The 17604-nt window shown below is 41.9% G+C and overlaps 1 protein-coding gene across 3 annotated transcripts in view; it reads left to right on the top strand.

The window, feature by feature from the left end:
• The window catches only part of LOC101157641 (FH1/FH2 domain-containing protein 3), an 87512-nt gene extending 69992 nt beyond the window's left edge, over positions 1-17520 (top strand). Inside the window, exons 8-26 of one of the 3 annotated variants that reach the window (XM_023964614.1) lie at positions 707-801; positions 1380-1523; positions 1680-1918; positions 4491-4550; positions 4806-4940; positions 5039-5173; positions 5527-5577; positions 6514-6704; positions 7058-7540; positions 7613-8508; positions 9108-9266; positions 9854-10036; positions 12119-12238; positions 13186-13347; positions 13425-13615; positions 13747-13939; positions 15172-15352; positions 15426-15587; positions 15683-17520. In XM_023964614.1, coding sequence (XP_023820382.1) covers positions 707-801; positions 1380-1523; positions 1680-1918; positions 4491-4550; positions 4806-4940; positions 5039-5173; positions 5527-5577; positions 6514-6704; positions 7058-7540; positions 7613-8508; positions 9108-9266; positions 9854-10036; positions 12119-12238; positions 13186-13347; positions 13425-13615; positions 13747-13939; positions 15172-15352; positions 15426-15587; positions 15683-15765 — 3863 coding nt within the window. In that variant the 3' untranslated portion in view covers positions 15766-17520. Of the gene's footprint in view, positions 1-706; positions 802-1379; positions 1524-1679; positions 1919-2686; positions 3103-3203; positions 3375-4490; positions 4551-4805; positions 4941-5038; positions 5174-5526; positions 5578-6513; positions 6705-7057; positions 7541-7612; positions 8509-9107; positions 9267-9853; positions 10037-12118; positions 12239-13185; positions 13348-13424; positions 13616-13746; positions 13940-15171; positions 15353-15425; positions 15588-15682 lie in introns of those variants that run through there. The other 2 variants (XM_023964615.1, XM_023964616.1) reach the window with 2 other exon arrangements.
• The last annotated feature ends 84 nt before the right edge of the window (positions 17521-17604 follow it).

The raw sequence follows: 17604 nt of genomic DNA, 5'->3' as shown, positions 1-17604 counted from the left end.
TTCATGTTATCTATGGACACCAGTGAGGTTCACAAATAATTGAAGAAAAAAGGTTCAGAGCACTGTCTAGTGGGTCTAGATGACCCAACTCCCAATGTTAAAGTGCCTAGGATAGCACAAGGGTTACACAGTCCATATGAATCTTTTATTTATAAAAAAATCTCAAATTGGGATGCTACCTATTTACGCTGCTCCATGAATAGTTTTGGCATCACATTTAAATATCTATTCAGGAAAACCTTGGTGGTAAAACTGATCTGCATGGTTGAAACTGAGCCGTTCTACACATGCAGACATGCATAAAGAGACTGTAATCCCACCCTTCCCTCCCTCTAAATGCAGTAGAGCTCAGTTGTATGTAATTCTGAAAACTGCATGTTTGCTCGGCTGCTTACCTGTCTGCAGGGGTTGGGTGTCCAGCTCAGTGTCATGCCACTGTTTCTGCTGCATAAGAAGACCAAGCATGATCCATTGGTCCTCTAAGAAAAATAGTTTTGTCATGACAGCTGAGGCATGGATTTGCTCCTTGACTTGTTTTAAGATGAAAAATGCTTTAAAAATAATCCTTTCAGGTTATTTATTACAATGTTTAATGACAGGAAAATCAACTAATTCATTTATTGTTACGTATATGCAAACATTTTTTTTAAATGGCAATTTTGTTCCAAAAATGTTCTTTTTATTCATAATATGTTGTATGCCGAAGGTTCAAAACTGTGGTCCAATGTCATGGAGATCTTGAATGAGAAGGATGGAGTGGACACAGAGTTACTGGTGTTTGGGATGACCCTCATTAATAAGGTCTGTTGATGGTATTTTTCATAAAAAGAAATCAAATGAAACTATTTAGAGTTAATGCCTTTGCCTTTATTGTACGTTTACTTCTTTATACTTTTCATTTTAATGTGTAAATAGGTACTTGCACAGATTATATCAGCTGAGTCTGACACTGTTGTAACTAATAAACTTATACAGTGTTCAAAACTTTCACTATACTACTATTCTAACAGGCATTTGTTTGGAAATAGTGGAAACTGGAAGATTTGAATTGCATAGATTGTAGATCATATGTTTTTTCATTATAAAAAAGAACTTTATTTTTGATTATAAGATTTGGTCATAGCTTTTTCACATTTAGTAAAATATTTAAGACAGGGGATTTGATTTATCAAAGATTAAAATGAACAAATTCTTCTAAAAACTCAAATGATTTTGACTGTATTGACCTGTTACTGAACATGTTTCATTCTTTTTCACTGTTTCTCTATCATTGACAACTGGAAGGTTTTTGCTTGTTTTGCCTCTTAGGTGATCGAAAATCCCTTTCAATATTTTAAAGTCTTGATCAGCGGCGGTGATTCTGTTCCCATGTGTTTCAGACTCTGGCTGGGCTTCCAGACCAGGACTCCTACTACGATATGGTTGATTGTCTTGAGGAGCAGAACATTGAAACCACAGTTCAGAGACACCTGAGTAGGAAAGGCACAGACCTTGATCTCGTGGAGCAATTCAACATCTATGAGGTCTGGAAGCCCACACTGCAGACCGTTATTACACAATAGGCTGTCTTAAATCTCTGGAATCTGTTTAATATTAGGCTATAGGAAAATAGGCACCTATAAAAATGTCTCAAGGCTGTTGGTTTTGAACAGCGTGTTAAAGTAAGATGTGTGACTCAGATGACTCTGCGCCATGAGGACGGGGACAGTGAATCCCAGTTGCCCCCCAGTGGACGAAAAGACCGCCGGCGGGCCAGCGTTGGTGTGGTTAATGAAAGGCGAGGCGTGGAGAGGAGGCGAAGCCGAAGACATTCCCTTCAGAACAGCAGAGGCCCTGCGTCTGCCCCAGCCTCACCCAGCAGCCCTGCGAGCAGCTTCCTGTCCATCAGCGGCCAATGTGTTGAGGACATCAGTGAAAGGTGAGGCAGAGAGGAAAACGTGACAGCTGAAGAAAGAGGAAATCAATTCCTATTTTCCCAACATTCAGCTTGTAGCCACTGTTTTGATCCTGTAAAAGTCAAAGTTTAACAAAGATCAGCAAGTAAACACATTATTTAGCCTTTGAAAAACCTATTATTAATATTTTGTAAGATGCATGTATTAGTTAAAACTCAAGATAAACTTCTGCAGAAGACAACAGCTTTAGTTTACCGGTAGTTTTTTTGTCTGCCTATGAGACCCAGTCCTTCACCACAATTGACAAGATCTCCATTTCAGGCTAAGCTGATATGCAGTGTAGCACTCAGGTCCTCAGGTTGACTTAAATTCAATCCAGCAGGTCATCTGATACCAGGCTAGCCCCGTCTGTCCACCACAGGAAATTTAAGCCACCCTTTGAAGATTTGAATTTTCCTTATTGTTAATGAAATCCAGACACCAAAAGAGATCCAAAGCGCAAACGCGCCACAGACACATGGACAAGGATTCCTACAAAACACCTCCTCCGATGCTAACATGTTAGTCACTGAAATAGGTTACCTCAATTTGGATTATGAGAAGTCACTAAAAACATTTTAATTTGATTCTTTGGATTCTGCAAGATTTTAGTAATTTTATTTTTTACATTTTGTCAAAGATTTATCAACAAATAATTAAAGTACCAGTAAATTTACTTATGTACTATTTTTTTCATAGCACATAGCAGGAGGCATAAATTTTATGGTCTAAAAAATAAAAAACAACAATTTTTTTTTTTTTTAATCTTCCTCATAATTGTAGCTCACTGTGTAGATTCTGCATGCAACTTTCCATTTGTGATATTTTGTATTTGTCATAAAAATGACTATAGTGAACATGTACTAACTGTCTTTCATTGCATTTCTCTTTTTGTATGCATTAATATCGGTTGTGCAAGCATGTTTCCTGCATTGTTCCTGTCTGTGTACTGTCTGTCTTGGGCTGATTGTTGCTTTTGATGTTGTCTCTGTCCTATGTCACTTCCCTCCTGCCTGCTTCCTCTCTGTCAACCCCTCAATCCCTCCTCTTGCTACAGAGAAGAGGAAGAGGACGATGATGATGAGGAGGAGGAGGAGGAGGATGAGGAGGACGAGACAGATGATGAAAATCATCCAGTCACTGATTCCTCTAGTCAGGGAAGCCACAGGTATTTTAGGCAAATTGTGATGCAGCGTTCCCTCTCCAAAAAGTCGGATTCTGCTCCTGGTTTTCTTTGGACTCCTGCTTTCTTGTATTTTGTCCTCCTAGTGTGGTTCCAGCCGTAGCAGACACTCCTAGCATGTGTTTGAACTTTAATTGTATGGCCAACATCCTCCCTAAAGCCAGTCATCCAGAAGGGCAGAGAGAGTGTCTCAGCGTCACGAGCAGGACATCTCCTCCTGTGTCCGTGGCACCTAAAAAGAGGACCTTTAGTCCTTGGTGTGTTTCTCACAGTCACATGACTGTCTTCCCTGTTGCTCTAATCAGAGATCTTTAACGTCACATCTTCGATGTATCCAAAACCTTCCCACCCACTTTGTTTTTCCCACCTCATCCCTTTATTTTATTAAGGGTCCTGGATTTAAAGACCCACTCCGATAAATATCATTTTTTTGGTTTTTCTAACATGTTCTTGTGGAATTTTTCTCATGATGGAGGACATATATGATAAAAAATTAAGATTAAAATTGCATTTCTTAGTATTTATTTATTTAAATCGTTATGAATCAGGGGTAGAAAAGAAAATGCTGTTTAAAAAGTATGAAGTTGAACCTACAACAGCAAGCCACAAACTCCCTGGTCTGCTCCATTCTGATGCATCCACTTGCAGACAAATAGATCCGTGTACGTCTTTGTTTTCCTCGTCTGAGCTGGCATCTGATTCAAAACTGTACGGCTGGATGCCGCCAAAATTGCCCGCCATTTTTGTTGCACTAGTAATATCAGTTTGGGATTATACGGGGCTTCAAACTAGTGGGGGAGAGTGTAAACAGATGGAGAATGGAAATGGGGCAGGCTTATTCCACGCCAACAGTCCCAATCCACAACTAAGAGGATAAATTTCTGATTAACTACAGCCGCTCTGCAGAAACTATGTCCTAGAAAACAACACAATCTGGCTAAAACCAGTATAATCATAACTAAAAGACCACAGAGAACGCTTTAAAATAGTTAAAATGATGATCGGAGTGGGACTTTTAAGTCACATCAAGATCATTGTGTCTCTCTGCGTGTAAACACAACACCATGCTGCACCATCTCTGCAGTCTTTGCTTAACATCACTCAAATAAAAGCCAGAATCAGAATTGTCTGATTCATAAGAATCAGACAAATACTTGAGGAAACCCTTCAAGTAATTGTTATTGAATTTACTGTTGTTTTATTCATTCTAAAGAGGCGCGTTAAAATTATTTTCTTGTCTGTCTCAGCACTGATTCCTGTTGTCCTTTCAGTGCCTCTTCCCATGTATGCTATCCCACTAACTTGACTGTGTGATTAACAGCTCAATGTCTGGAGTTTCTCACTTAACTTCTCTGTCTTGCTTCCATCTTCAGTCCAACAGATTCTACACCACCTTCATGTAACCTGAATAGAAAGCCCTGCTGGGCTGAAAGGTAAGGAGGAATCAGGAGTACGGTTTTCTTAAGAAGCCCATTATTTGAATCTGTCCAGTATTTGGAGGGGGACACCGAGCTCTAATCCGGTGACAGAGCTGCCCAGGGAGAACATATGCAAGAATAATAGAGTGAAAAAATGTTCCTATACAATGCATCTAATAGTTTTTTCTATATTTATAATGTTACGCTTCCTTTTTTTTTGGTCAATTTAGAAAGAGCAAACTTTCTATTTGTCTCTTTTTCCATCCACAGGGTCAGCTCTAATGGCATGACGTACCCTGGCAGATACCAGACTGCTACGTCCCCCACCCATCGCCTCACAGTCTCAGCATCCCCACCATCCTCAGTACCCTCAGCATCCTCCACACCCGAATCCAAAGCCGACAGGTTAGCACTTCTCCACAGTTTTTGAGGATCACTAAAGACCATTCCAACATAAAATGTCAGTAAAATGGAAACTAGACTTTTTGCTCTGTCTGCCACAGACCTGCTTTAGGGGGCTTATTAATGTCATCGTACCGGCAGCATCAGGAGTCTCTCGCTGCTGAAAGAGAGAAGAGACGACTGGAAAGGGAAGAGCGTTTGCAAAGAATTGAAAAAGAGGAGAGGAACAGCTTTTGGTAGGGTTTTTCTGGGTTTGCAGCACCTTTTATCAGAGAGGTTATGCAATGACTTTCCTCTGTGCTGTTGGCAGCTGTCCAGCCTTGACTCAGCAGCGATAAATCCTCCCATCAGTCTGACACAAGCAGAGCTTTGTTTATGAGGATTATTACAGCCTCTGAATCGTGACAGGAGGACTCTGCATATGATCTGTTCACATGTCACATCACAGACTCAGTGCATGTTTTCTTGTCTTCAGTTGCTATATCATTCCATCTACTAGGGTTACAGATCTGAAATGAATTCAGTTCATATTGAGGTAATACAGCTCCCAAATCGTCTCCCTGCACTGCTCCCTCTGTTTCTACTTTAGCCGAGATCATGTGGAGAAGCGAGAAGAAGCAAGACAAGCCAGAGAGGAAAGGTGAGTGTCTTCCATGCTAAAGTTTCACAACTGTGTAAAATTTTTTCTATAGTAAACATTAGCTGCAAAGTATAAATGCAGCCACTTAAAAAATGTTTTTTTACAGTAAATGTTACACATTGTAGATTCTACCACTACTTTAAATAGATATTATGTTGTTTCTCTAAACCCTCAGATTCTTTGCTGTCAAATGATTACACAGAAAGTGTGATGACATGAACTCAAATAACAGTATTTCTGCTCCCATTCCAACCAGTCTCTACTGAATAGACTAAATATGTATCAGTTACAAACGAGACAAATATCTTTGTAGAAAAGAGTAAAATTTACTTTAAATTTGCTTAAACAACTCATCGCTAAAGTTCCACTCCGATCATGTTTTGTAAAAAGCGTTCTCAGTGGTCTTTTGATTATGATTATGCAGCTTTTAGTCTAAATAAAGTAGTTTCTGCAATAGATCGTAGATCATGCAATAGAGTGGCAATAGATCATTAGAAATCAACCTCTCAGTCTTGGGCAAGACTGTTGGTGTGAAGCAAGCCCAGCCCCCATTCCCTTCGCCGTTACTCAAAGCCCGGAGAAGAAAGCTTGTGGCTCGCCCAGCATGTTTTCTTCATCAGAAATACGCGCTTTTTCAAACAACTTTTTTTTGTCTGCTCCTGATTCACAACAATTTGAATTAAGAAATACTCAAAAATTCCATTTTGAGGTTCTGTCCTCTATCATCAAAAAGAAATTAAAAACACCCAAAATGGCATTTTCATCAGAGTTGTTCTTAAGCAGTTTCCTTTTTTTCAGACTTACATGTTTGTCAGATTTCTTCTAACACCCGAGTCTCAGACAGTCTCAGACTACTGTGAGAGATTTTCTTCCGGTTGTTCCTGAGCCATATCGTGTCCCAGTATCCAAAAGCTGTGTTTCAACCCCAACCTCCAGGTACAAGACAGCGGAGCGGCGAGCTGCAGAGGAATTTGAACGCGAGCGCCCCAGAATGCCAACCAGAGGACGAACAGAGATAACTTTGTGTTTAAGCCCGACACCCCCGAGCCGCTCCGTTTCCCGCTGTGCCACCCCATCATCCATCATCTCGCAGGACGCCATTGTCACCACTGCACATCACACTTCAGGTAAAGAGGATGCTCGTGCTTTTATGAAAGGGCTGATGGACATAATGCCAGCAGTAAATCCATCTTAAAAGGACTGTAATGAACTACCACAGAAATTTTAGGTTTTACAGGTTTCGAACTTTAAGTATTGAAATACAGTAGAAATGTATATGCTATGTGAATATTTTTGCATAATACACTTTAAAATTGTCTTGATAAAGTCATAGTTAAATTGCATTTGGGGTTAGACGTTTTTTTCACTGCTATCATTAAAGTAAAACCACTTATTGTTATTATTTTCTGTTAGGGCAAAAGTATCAATTAAAATGTCAAAATACGAAACGTAAAAGTTTTTCTTTCAAATTTTCTTCTAGGAAAACAGCAAATTTCTACCAGAAACCTTGGTCTAGTGAGCAGAATAAAAAGTCCAGCACCAGAATCCACCCCGGCCCATCTTTCTGAAGCGGACAAGCAGCAGAAAGAGACCCCTGTAAAGACGGAGAATACTGCTGAAACTCGGCATGAGGAGAATGCGGCGGCCGAGGTGCTGTCAGATCAGCAGTCGGGCGGGAAGAAAGATGAGACACAAGAGGAGGAGGAAATTCATGAGCAGGGTTTGAGGAGAGGTGAGGAGATAGGAGCTGATGCGGCAGAGGTGGAGGAGGCAGATGTGGAGGTGAAAATAGACGTGAAGGAGGAGCCTGTAGAAAAGGAGGCTGAAGATGGTGTGCTGCTGAGTGAGAAAGAAAGACAGAATGAGGAAGTGAACGAAAAGGACAACTGCTCTGCATCCAGCATCTCCTCTACGAGTAGCACTCTGGAACGGGAGGAGAAAGTCACAACTGACATTGCAGCAGGTACGGCTGATGCCGTCTTTGTGTACTTTGGTGTCAGAACTGTCACTGTCATGATCTTTTCTGTGCAAACAGGGCAGTGGACTGAAGAGGCAGATGTGAGTGACCAGTGCAAGAAAATTCTCCACAGCAAGTGCCTAATGCTGGATATGCTTTACACACAGAAGAAATCGCTGGAGGACAACGGGATTGTTGTGGAATCACAGGTGGAGGAAAGTAAATGTGAAAAGGAAGCAGGTAAGAGTGACTCCGTGGTTACTTTGGCCAGCAGGATCTCCACACTTGAGGCAAACAGGCGTGACGACAATGTGAAGAAAAAGGAGGTGGGGCATCTGGACAATCAGGGCAGTGTGCGAGCCGTGGCAGAAAAGTTTGGGGATATATTCAAGGGTCTGACAGCTCCATCTGAGCCAGAGGCCTCCAAAGAGCAAACTGACAGGTCATCAGCTGCGGCCCTGTGTTCTTTACCCACTAAGAAAGAGTCTGACCAGATCTGGGATCAGCTCACGGCTGTGCCCAGAGAGCTGCGGATTAAAGAAATGGACTTCACGGACCTGAAAGAGGAGGACGACATTGACATTTTAGACATGGAGAATATGATGAAGTCACCAGACGTTGTGTCATCACTCTCCCATCTGTCTTGCTCTCCTGCACTCCCTCCACCACCACCCCTATTCGGGTGTCCCCCACCTCCGCCCATTCCTGGCAAAATGATGCCTCCGCCACCGCCGTTCATGGCCCCCATACCACCGCCTTCCCCTCAGCTGAATCGGGGCGACATGCCTCTGTTCCAAAAGAAAAAGAAGACGATACGCCTCTTCTGGAATGAGGTGCGTCCCGTCGACTGGCAGTGCAAGAGCCACAAGTTCTGCAAGGAGTCCATGTGGTCCAAACTGGAGCCAATCAAAGTTGACACTTCCAAGCTGGAGCAGCTGTTTGAGTCCAAATCCAAGGAGCTGCACGTCACCAAGGTAACTCACCTTAACACCTGTGTCACAGACAAGGATAGAGGTTTTTAATGCATATACTGAACCCTTTACTGACCTCCAACCCTTATCCCTTGAATTATAGGATTAAGTGGGCGGGCTCTAAAATATCAGAAATGAGGCAGACAACTTTTGGGTTTTGGCTCTGTCAAAATTCAGCTTTTAGATTACCTCAGGCTCAAAGTAACTTTGTACTACGAATGTATTGATAATACTAGCAAAGATTAGAATCTTCTGAGAAAAAAAATTTCTATAACATAGAAAGATCAATTGTAAAAGCAAAATTAAAACACCTCATGGAACAATGAAACTTTGGCTACCTTAAATTTAATAGACGAAACATTCATGGGCTTTTATTTTGACAGGTATGTAGTTATTTATTTAAAGGAGAATCAACTATCTCCTCAAAAATGACATCAAAATAAACAAATTGAGCCAAGAGCAGAAACTGATTGGAGAAAGAGTATTTATGAATTTGAAATTTGATGTCCTGTTAGCAACTTGAAAAATCCTGCATTTGTGAATGATCGGCTGACTTTACTCTTTACCTAAGCTCTGTAATCTTTTCTTTATTTATTTACCAGAAAGCTGCAGTCGACGGCAAACGACAAGAAATCATTGTTCTGGATTCAAAGCGTAGCAATGCCATAAACATTGGATTGACGGTCTTACCTCCTCCTCGCACAATCAAGACCGCTATTCTCAACTTTGATGAGTACGCACTAAACAAAGAAGGCATTGAGGTAAACCTTAGATGCAAGTTTGGGTGTGAAACGAAAAATTCAGCTGTTTTTACCGTCAACAATGCTTCACATTTGTCAAACATGACAAATCATGAAAGTATTTTCCATGGATGACCTCTAGACTATCTTTTTCATTTAATTAAAAAGATTGATGATAACAGATTAGTTTCAACTCCTTTTGAAAAGTTTTCTTTGCAGGAATCTGTGGAATTTTAGATCAGCAGGTAACAGTTAAACCTACATGCCTTTGTTCTTATGTAACCTGTGTTTTTAAGCGCTTCTCCCTCAGTTTATTTTCAGCAAGGAAGGAGTTGTTGTTTTTTTTAACTCATAGGTGTTTTTAGCAGAAAGAAGAGGCAAGGTTAAGAGATGTCCCACAAATTGGTTAAAAAAATAACTCTGGAAACAACTTAGCCTCACATACATTTCTGAATTAACTAGAAGTTTTATTAAAACTTCAAACACGTTTCCACTCTGATTTACTCCTTTAGATGTGAATTCTTTCTTTACAAAAAAGGAAAACGTGTATTTATCTCTTTGAGCCAGCTCTGCATATTTCCTCCCATCTTCTCATCTCTTTCTTCTAGAAAATCCTAACCATGATCCCCACAGAGGAAGAGAAGCAGAAGATTCAGGAGGCTCAGCTAGTCAACCCTGACATTCCTCTGGGAAGCGCTGAGCAGTTTCTGCTCACGCTCTCCTCCATCACGGAGCTGTCCGCACGCCTGCAGCTGTGGGCATTCAAGATGGACTATGAGCTTATGGAGAAGGTCAGACACATCCCTCTAATTGCATGCAGACACAATTTGAGCAGTTGCGTAACTTATTTTTATTGTTTCTTTGACATTATTGGAAAAAAGACATATTTGGGTTCTCCCAAAGCCAAGGCGTAAAAATAAAAGATACTTAGAGAAGTACATTTAAAAAACATTTGCCAGCAGCTGATTGAACCTGAACCATGTCTAAGAGACTGAAGTTCTGTAAATTCACTCCAATGCCCGGTTTGTACTTCATAGTGATTTGTAATTGCTTGGGTTACATTAGTCACAAGGTCATTGGAATGAAATGGCTCCCGTTGCTGCAAATTGCTAATGCAATATGTATGCTGTAGTACAAAGTCATGCATATCACCCCGCTAAACCTATACTTATTTCGGGTGATTATAATATGGCGTGGCCAATTTAATCCAGAAAATGACCCATCCCAGGATTTTAAAGACAACCTGCTGTCACTGCATTCTAAACATAAGAGGGTTTAAATCAAAGGTGGGCAAACTGCGACCCAGGGGCCTTATGCTACCCGTCAAGCTATTTCATCTGGCTTGCCAAACTGGTATAAATTCTAATGAATTTTATTAAATTTTGAAACAAAAACTCCTAAATGTTCAGTTTAATAATAGTTTATTTTCTATCTAATAGAAAGCATGTTTTTCTCCAGTTTCCATGGTATTTTCTTTTCTAATGTGATCTTAGTACAGCCCTTCTATCAAATTTTAGAACCCTTTGTGGCCCATGAGTCAAAACCTTTGCCCACCCCTGAGTTAGACATTATGGAAATCAGACGGAGAAAAACATGACATTTTTACTACATATTTACCTTCAAACACAACTATGACTTCAGCTATATTCAATTAAGATATGGAGGAGGAGGCTAATCATTTCAAAATAAGAAGTATAGATTTTTTGGTGTGTTGAGGCTTTTGAAATACAAAAAATTCCTGATGTAGCACCTGCCTTGTCACGTCTCCACCATTAATTAGCAATAAATTTATTAACATAGATAGAAAAAAATCCCTTTATATCACTATAGATAAAATACCAACCCACTGAAGTACTGGTTTTCAATCGCATCATCAGGCTTGAAAAGTATAAACGCCAATTTTAAAGTTTGTCGCAGTGATCGTGGACAGTCGCAAGCGAAATCGGCCAACCTTAGTATTTTAAATTTGATGAACAGATGAATGGTGTTTTAAAATCGAGTTTTTATCATTTGCGGCTTTTGTCTAAAGTTAAACCCTTTTATCTCTTAATATTTTTTAAGCAGGTCATGCATGCTTTTATTCCTTCACGACTGGACGACTGCAACGCACTTTACACTGGGGTTTCCCACAAGGAACTTTCCCGGTTGCAGTTGGTCCAGAACTCCGCTGCACGACTTTTAACAGGAACCAAATAATATGGGCACATCACACCCATTCTTGCGTCCTTGCAATGGCTTCCTGTTAATTTTAGGATTAATTTTAAAATGTTATTGTTTGTTTTTAAAGCTCTACATGGACTGGTTCCAAAATACATCTCTGACCTCGTGCTCTGAGGTCAGAGCACCAGCTCCAGCTTGTGGAGCCCATGATGAGGCTCAAAACTAGAGGAGACAGAGCATTCTCTGTTGTCAGAACAGCGCCCTCTGTGGAGTGTTTTAAGACAGGACTTAAAACACATTTTTATCCTCTAACTTTTAAGACCGCGTGAGTTGTGTGGTCCTCTGTGTTTTTATCAGTGTTTTTTTATCTTGTTTTTATTTCATTTTACTGGTGTACTTTGTTTTTATTTTGTTTGGTGATCTTTTGTCTGGTTTTTGGTCACTGTACAGCACTTTGGAAACTGCCTGTTTGAGAAATGTGCTGCTATATAAATAAAGTGGATTGGATTAGATTAGTATGAACTAGACCGCACAATTGTGGTAGAGATGCAATATAATGGCCGAAGTATAAACCGGGCATAACACATAACAGGATTCCACCTGACTGAGCTAATACTAAACACCAATCTGGACCTTAGGAGTGGCTTTGTGGTAACTGTCCATGACTTTTTGGATAGAACGTTGATGTGGGCATATTTGTCCTGCTCTTGTAGGAAGTGGCCGAGCCTCTTCAGGACCTGAAGGAAGGAATGGACCAACTAGAGAAAAACAGGACTCTCAGATACCTCTTGGCCACACTTCTGGCCATCGGTAACTTCCTCAATGGTTCAAATGTGAGTAAACCACCAGACATGTGAGGCTTTAGCCCTTGTGCTATCCTAGGCACTTGAACATTGGGAGTTGGGTCATCTAGACCCACTAGACAGTGCGCTAAACCTTTTTTCTTCAATGATTTGTGATCTTCACTGGTGTCCATGGATAACATGAAATCATTCCACCTTTATCATGGTAGGGAGAACACGTCAATGTCAGGGTGGCTCATTTAAGATACCACAAGGGTTAGGAGGCCTTCTCGCTTTTTCGGTTTCTGTTTTGCCTTCACCTCCAACTTCTGCAACTTGCTGTGTACCCCAACACGTTTAACATCATTTGAGTTTGACGGACGAACAATAGACTGTGTGTGTGTTGAAGAATGTGCTGCCTCACTGCAGCAGACTCGTCCACCTGCAGTCAGTCCGCTGGGAAGGAAGGGGAGATGTAATTTCTGGACTTTGGTGTTTGGCTGGATCCATGTGTGTGTGAACTCATGGCACTCAGCTTTTAGGCCCCCCATTTGTCACTGCATGAGTGCGCGCGTGAGTGCACGCATCTGTTCATATGAGTCACCCCATCGGATATAAGCGGCAAACAAAAGGAAACGTGTCATTAACATCAAAACGAGCAGTTCCTGTAAATAATGGCTGCATTTATATTTTGCAGTAAGCCGTTTAAACCTGGCAGAAGAACAAGGGAGATCCTGTTAGGATTATGTGTCTTTCATGGTTCACTCTAGCTTTTTAAGCTTTGCAGTGGGTGAGAGGAATAATCGGTCACGCCTGAAATGTGGTTTCTGATAATCGCACTTTAATGAAGCTACCATATCTTCCAAGTGGAGTCCGCCGAGTCCCTTTTTTGTCTGACGGTGCCGGGAAGGAAATGCAATTTGCTTTAAGAAAGGGTTCAAGATTTGGGATTTTGCTAAGTTGTTTCCACTTTGATTCTTGTTTTTGTGGAACTCCAGGCTAAAGGCTTTGAGCTGAGTTACTTGGAGAAAGTCCCAGAAGTGAAAGACACAGTTCACAAGCAGTCGCTTCTGCACCATGCCTGCTCCATCGTGGTGGAGAAGTTTCCGGACAGCACCGATCTGTACTCGGAGATCGGAGCTATCACCCGCTTAACCAAGGTCTGGGCCTCGTCAATGGTCTGCCCCCGAAGCATTATTTGCAGTAAAGTCTTCAACTGTCCGTCCTGTTTTCTCAGGTGGACTTTGACCAACTTCAAGACAATCTGTCGCAGATGGAGCGGAGGTGCAGAGCATCGTGGGATCACCTTAAAGTCATTTCGAAATATGAGATGAAAGCTGCGCTGAAACAAAAAATGTCCGACTTCCTCAAGGAGTGCGCAGAGAGAATTATAATTCTCAAAATTGTTCACCGAAGAATTATCAACAGGTGTCCAGATTGACTCACTACGTTCCAGATTAGATGCTTTTATTTCTCCAGTGAGAATTCTCCATGAATCATGTATTCCTGCCACGGAAACGTCCTGACAGTGATGTGTTGCTTTTGCCTCACATCTGTAGGTTTCATGCTTTTCTGGTCTTCCTGGGCCATCCAATTTATGCCGTACGTGAGGTCAGCATACATCGCTTCAGCAAGATCCTGAGCGAATTTGCCCTGGAGTACCGCACAACAAGGGAGCGCGTGCTGCAACAGAAACAAAAGAGGGCCAACCACAGGGAGAGGAACAAGACCAGGGGGAAAATGATAACAGATGTAGGTGCTCTTGTATGTGCCTGTCTCTTTTTTGAAATTATTATTATTTCCCACTCCCTGTTTTTTATTTAGTTTGATCTGTCTCACTCAGTTGAACAGTCCTTGAGCTCAGATTCTTACTTTAATATAGGAAAACCAGCAAATGTGACCTTTTTCCAACATTTGTAGTGACATCATCGGCACACTTCCACCATGTTCCCATGTTCCAGTTACTGTAACAACAATCAGCGAGCTGTTTTGACTGTATCCCGTTCTGCGGCAGGCTGAGAAAAGGCAGAGCGAACACTTGACTGCGTGATTAAAACCTCTTGAACCCGGCGGTGTCGGCCGCTCGCTGCAGACTCCACCGCGGGCCTTGGCCAGGACCCCGCTCTATTCAAAGGAACTCCTAATTCAATCACTGTGCGAAAATCCAAACCTTTGAATGTCCCTGAAGGAGAAAGAACCGGGGCCACACCTCAGCCGCACTCCTGTAAAGACACTCAGTCCAATTCGCTCTTATGTTCAACAGATGGTGCGGTTATTTAAGATCACTCTGAACTTTTGGAATATATTCACCCTCCTGTAGCATTTTCAGCAGTGTTGACTCAATACCATGAACAGGGATATACATTTGAGTCTATACAGCTCCATGCTAAATCAGGGATTTTATTGTCTTTACAAAACACATTTGTCCTCACCAAGACCATTCAAACTGAATATTGAGATTCTAGTTGCCTAAAAGAACAACAAATATTTTAAATATTACTTCTTAACCCTTGTGCTATCTTAGATGTCCCCACCAAAGGTGGATAAAGGTGAAGAGGATTTCATGTAATCGATCGACACCAGCGAAGATCACAAATCATTGAAGAAAAAAGGTTCAGCACACTGTCTAGTGGGTCTAGATGACCCAACTCCCAATGTTAAAGTGCTTAGGATAGCACAAGGGTTAAAATAAAGCACTAGACACCTTCCTCACCTAATAATCTAACTAGTAGCGAATTTATTCTATTCTTTGGCAGTAAATAAAGTCAGACCTGGCATCGGTTGCTCCAGTGTGACACCTAGTGGTTTCCTGTGATTATAAAAATAAAAATGAGATGGTCAAGTGTCCAGCAAGTGATGAGAACTTAATAGAAAAGTTAGAAAAACAAGTAATTTCTCACTGTTGTGGCATGTTAAAAGAGAAATGGCTCATAAATGGTATTATGCAAGCACAGTCATTCTTAATGCCAACTCTCTGCTCACAGAGTGGAAAATTTGGCAGTGCCCCTGTAGGCTCACAGGAGGGCAAATCCCATATCCAGAACACCGAGGAGGCAGCAGAACATGAGAACATGAAAGCTGTGCTGAAGAGCAGCTCACCTGATGAGGGCGTGGCCTCCACGGTGCCGGGCCTTCGGAATCGGACTAGAGGCAGCACCATCGGAGGTCAGTTTTTCTAACAGGTTGTATTTTTGTTCCTAAAAGATTTTCCACATTTTTGATTCCCAAAAAATGTTAGGGCGCATCGCTGCGTGGAGTCCGGCCAGCGATGACCCCGTGGGCCAGACGGAGGACACGGCTGAGGAGATCATGGAGAGGATCGTCAGGTCGGCCACTCAGGGGCCTGGCCAGCGAACGCAGCCGAGAGAGAGGAGACGATCCCGGGTCAACCGAAAGTCATGTCCGTCTTTATTGGCTTTTTACCACCACATGGCAAAAATGCAGTTGAACACATTTCAAATCTTATTTGAAATCTTTTCTCCTTTGGCTTTGCAGTGCGAAGGACACTGAAGAACGGCTTAACGACAGAGGAAGCAAACGCTCTCGGCTTGTCCAGTGGGTCGGAGATGCAGGTGTGAGATGGACCTGGATGTATTTTTCACTGCCCCACATCTGGGAAAAGCCACGCCCCTCTGATTCCTTCCTCCTCCGCCCGGCTCTGATGAGTTGATCTCATCTTTTAGGCGTTTGGTTTACAGACTGTGGGCTTTTTAAAAGCGGCACCGCCAGTGCATCCAAACCACTATGCTTGGCTTTGCTGGATAAGCACCTGCAAAGGCTTTAACGCAACCATCCTTCTGCTTCTACGAACACCCACTGAAGCTTGGAGAGACGAGGGCGTCGCGGGCGTCCAGCCAGTCGGCTAGAGTGAAGACACTGAACCCTCAAATGACTTCCAGGGCTCCGCATCGCCCCCTGCAGCTTTTAGCAGCAAAATGAGTTCAAGACTTTTTTTTTTTATCTATTAAATAGATGGCTTTGTGCAAAGTTATTATTTTCAACACTACTGTTGTAGTTTTGTGTTCGACTTTACTCAAGAAGGTGCTTAAGTTAGGAACCATTGCACTGGATGTAAATGTTGGGTATCAATGGAATGTGAGACCCTCGACACTGATGAACCACTCGGATGTCTGAATCTGCAAATGTCCTAAACCAGCATCTCAACAGTAGCACACTTTTAACACGACAGGTCAGATTCAGGGCAGGTGAGCATTTCCCCAAATTCACACTGGTCCGTCTCACCATTGACTCCGCTCCGTCCCCCCCTCCCCACTGGATCCTGGAGGAGTGGTTTGTTTGTCCCGTCACAACCAGGTCAAGTAGTTTGTCCCGCTCTCTGCGCTCATCCAACACTTAAACCATCAAACCCCATGCTATCTCCTTCCTACAGCTCCTTGTAAATTGCATGCTTTGTGTCAAACTTTTTTTTTTTTTAACCTCCACAAATCAACTTTTGTCATCCATTATCTGCGGTGTTATTGTGTGAGCACATCACAGTAAAAAGGAAATTAAGTCTTATAAGGTTTTCCTCTGAAAGTACAACAGAAGTCCTAGAAGACGTTCCGGTTCACCCGCTTTTTGCTGCGAAAACGGACTAAAAATACAACTCCTGCGTAAAGCTTGCGTTGCGGAGGGCTGGACGTGGAACACAGAAATGACGGAGGCGATGTAAACATTCTGATTGATTATTGAACGTTCTATTTTATTGCATCAACGCATGGAGACGCATCGCAGACGGACCAGTGTGAACAAGCCTCTAGTTTAGGATTTAAAAGAGGAGAATCAGACACAAAAGACCGGACAAAATCTGTGCAAAAAAAAAAAGGGTTTCAGACTGATTTGACTTTTTATTTGGCTTCACTCTCCCTTCAGAAGGAAGCGGCAAATGCAGTGGTCCAGGTTTGCAGCTTCTTCTAACACAAACTATGAGCTGCACATGTCAGAGTGCCTTGCAGTTATTTATTAAGACATTTTCAGGGACGTAATCACGACTTGTTGCTAGTTGTATACTCTGTGAGTGATTACACAGTTCAGTGTAGACCTGAGCTGTGACTTCTTTTTTTCCAATTAACCAGCTTCTTTTTTTTTAAATCAAAAAAGCTTGTAAACCTTCATGATGTATTGGTTATGCGCATCAGCAGCATCCACTAGCCTCACTGTTAAATTAGATCCTGCAAAGCTCCATGGAGATTCTAAAATTCACTTTTTATTATTTATTGTGCAATTGGTGTCACTGGAAGTCTGATTTGGTCATATAGAAGGCTTTTCTTTGTCACTTTTCGATATGGAATATTTAGCACTGGCATGACCGCAAATAAAATCTGAAACCTGGACAGTTGGGCTGAATCAGCAAATGTGTTGCTTTCTGATTTCCAATGGCCTTCGTTGAATTTCTGCTTTGCAGTTTGCAGTTTCAC

The sequence above is a fragment of the Oryzias latipes genome, chromosome 16 (assembly GCF_002234675.1).
Source record: "Oryzias latipes chromosome 16, ASM223467v1".
NCBI classification, from domain to species: Eukaryota; Metazoa; Chordata; class Actinopteri; order Beloniformes; family Adrianichthyidae; genus Oryzias; species Oryzias latipes.
This window is presented reverse-complemented; position numbering and strand designations above follow the sequence as displayed.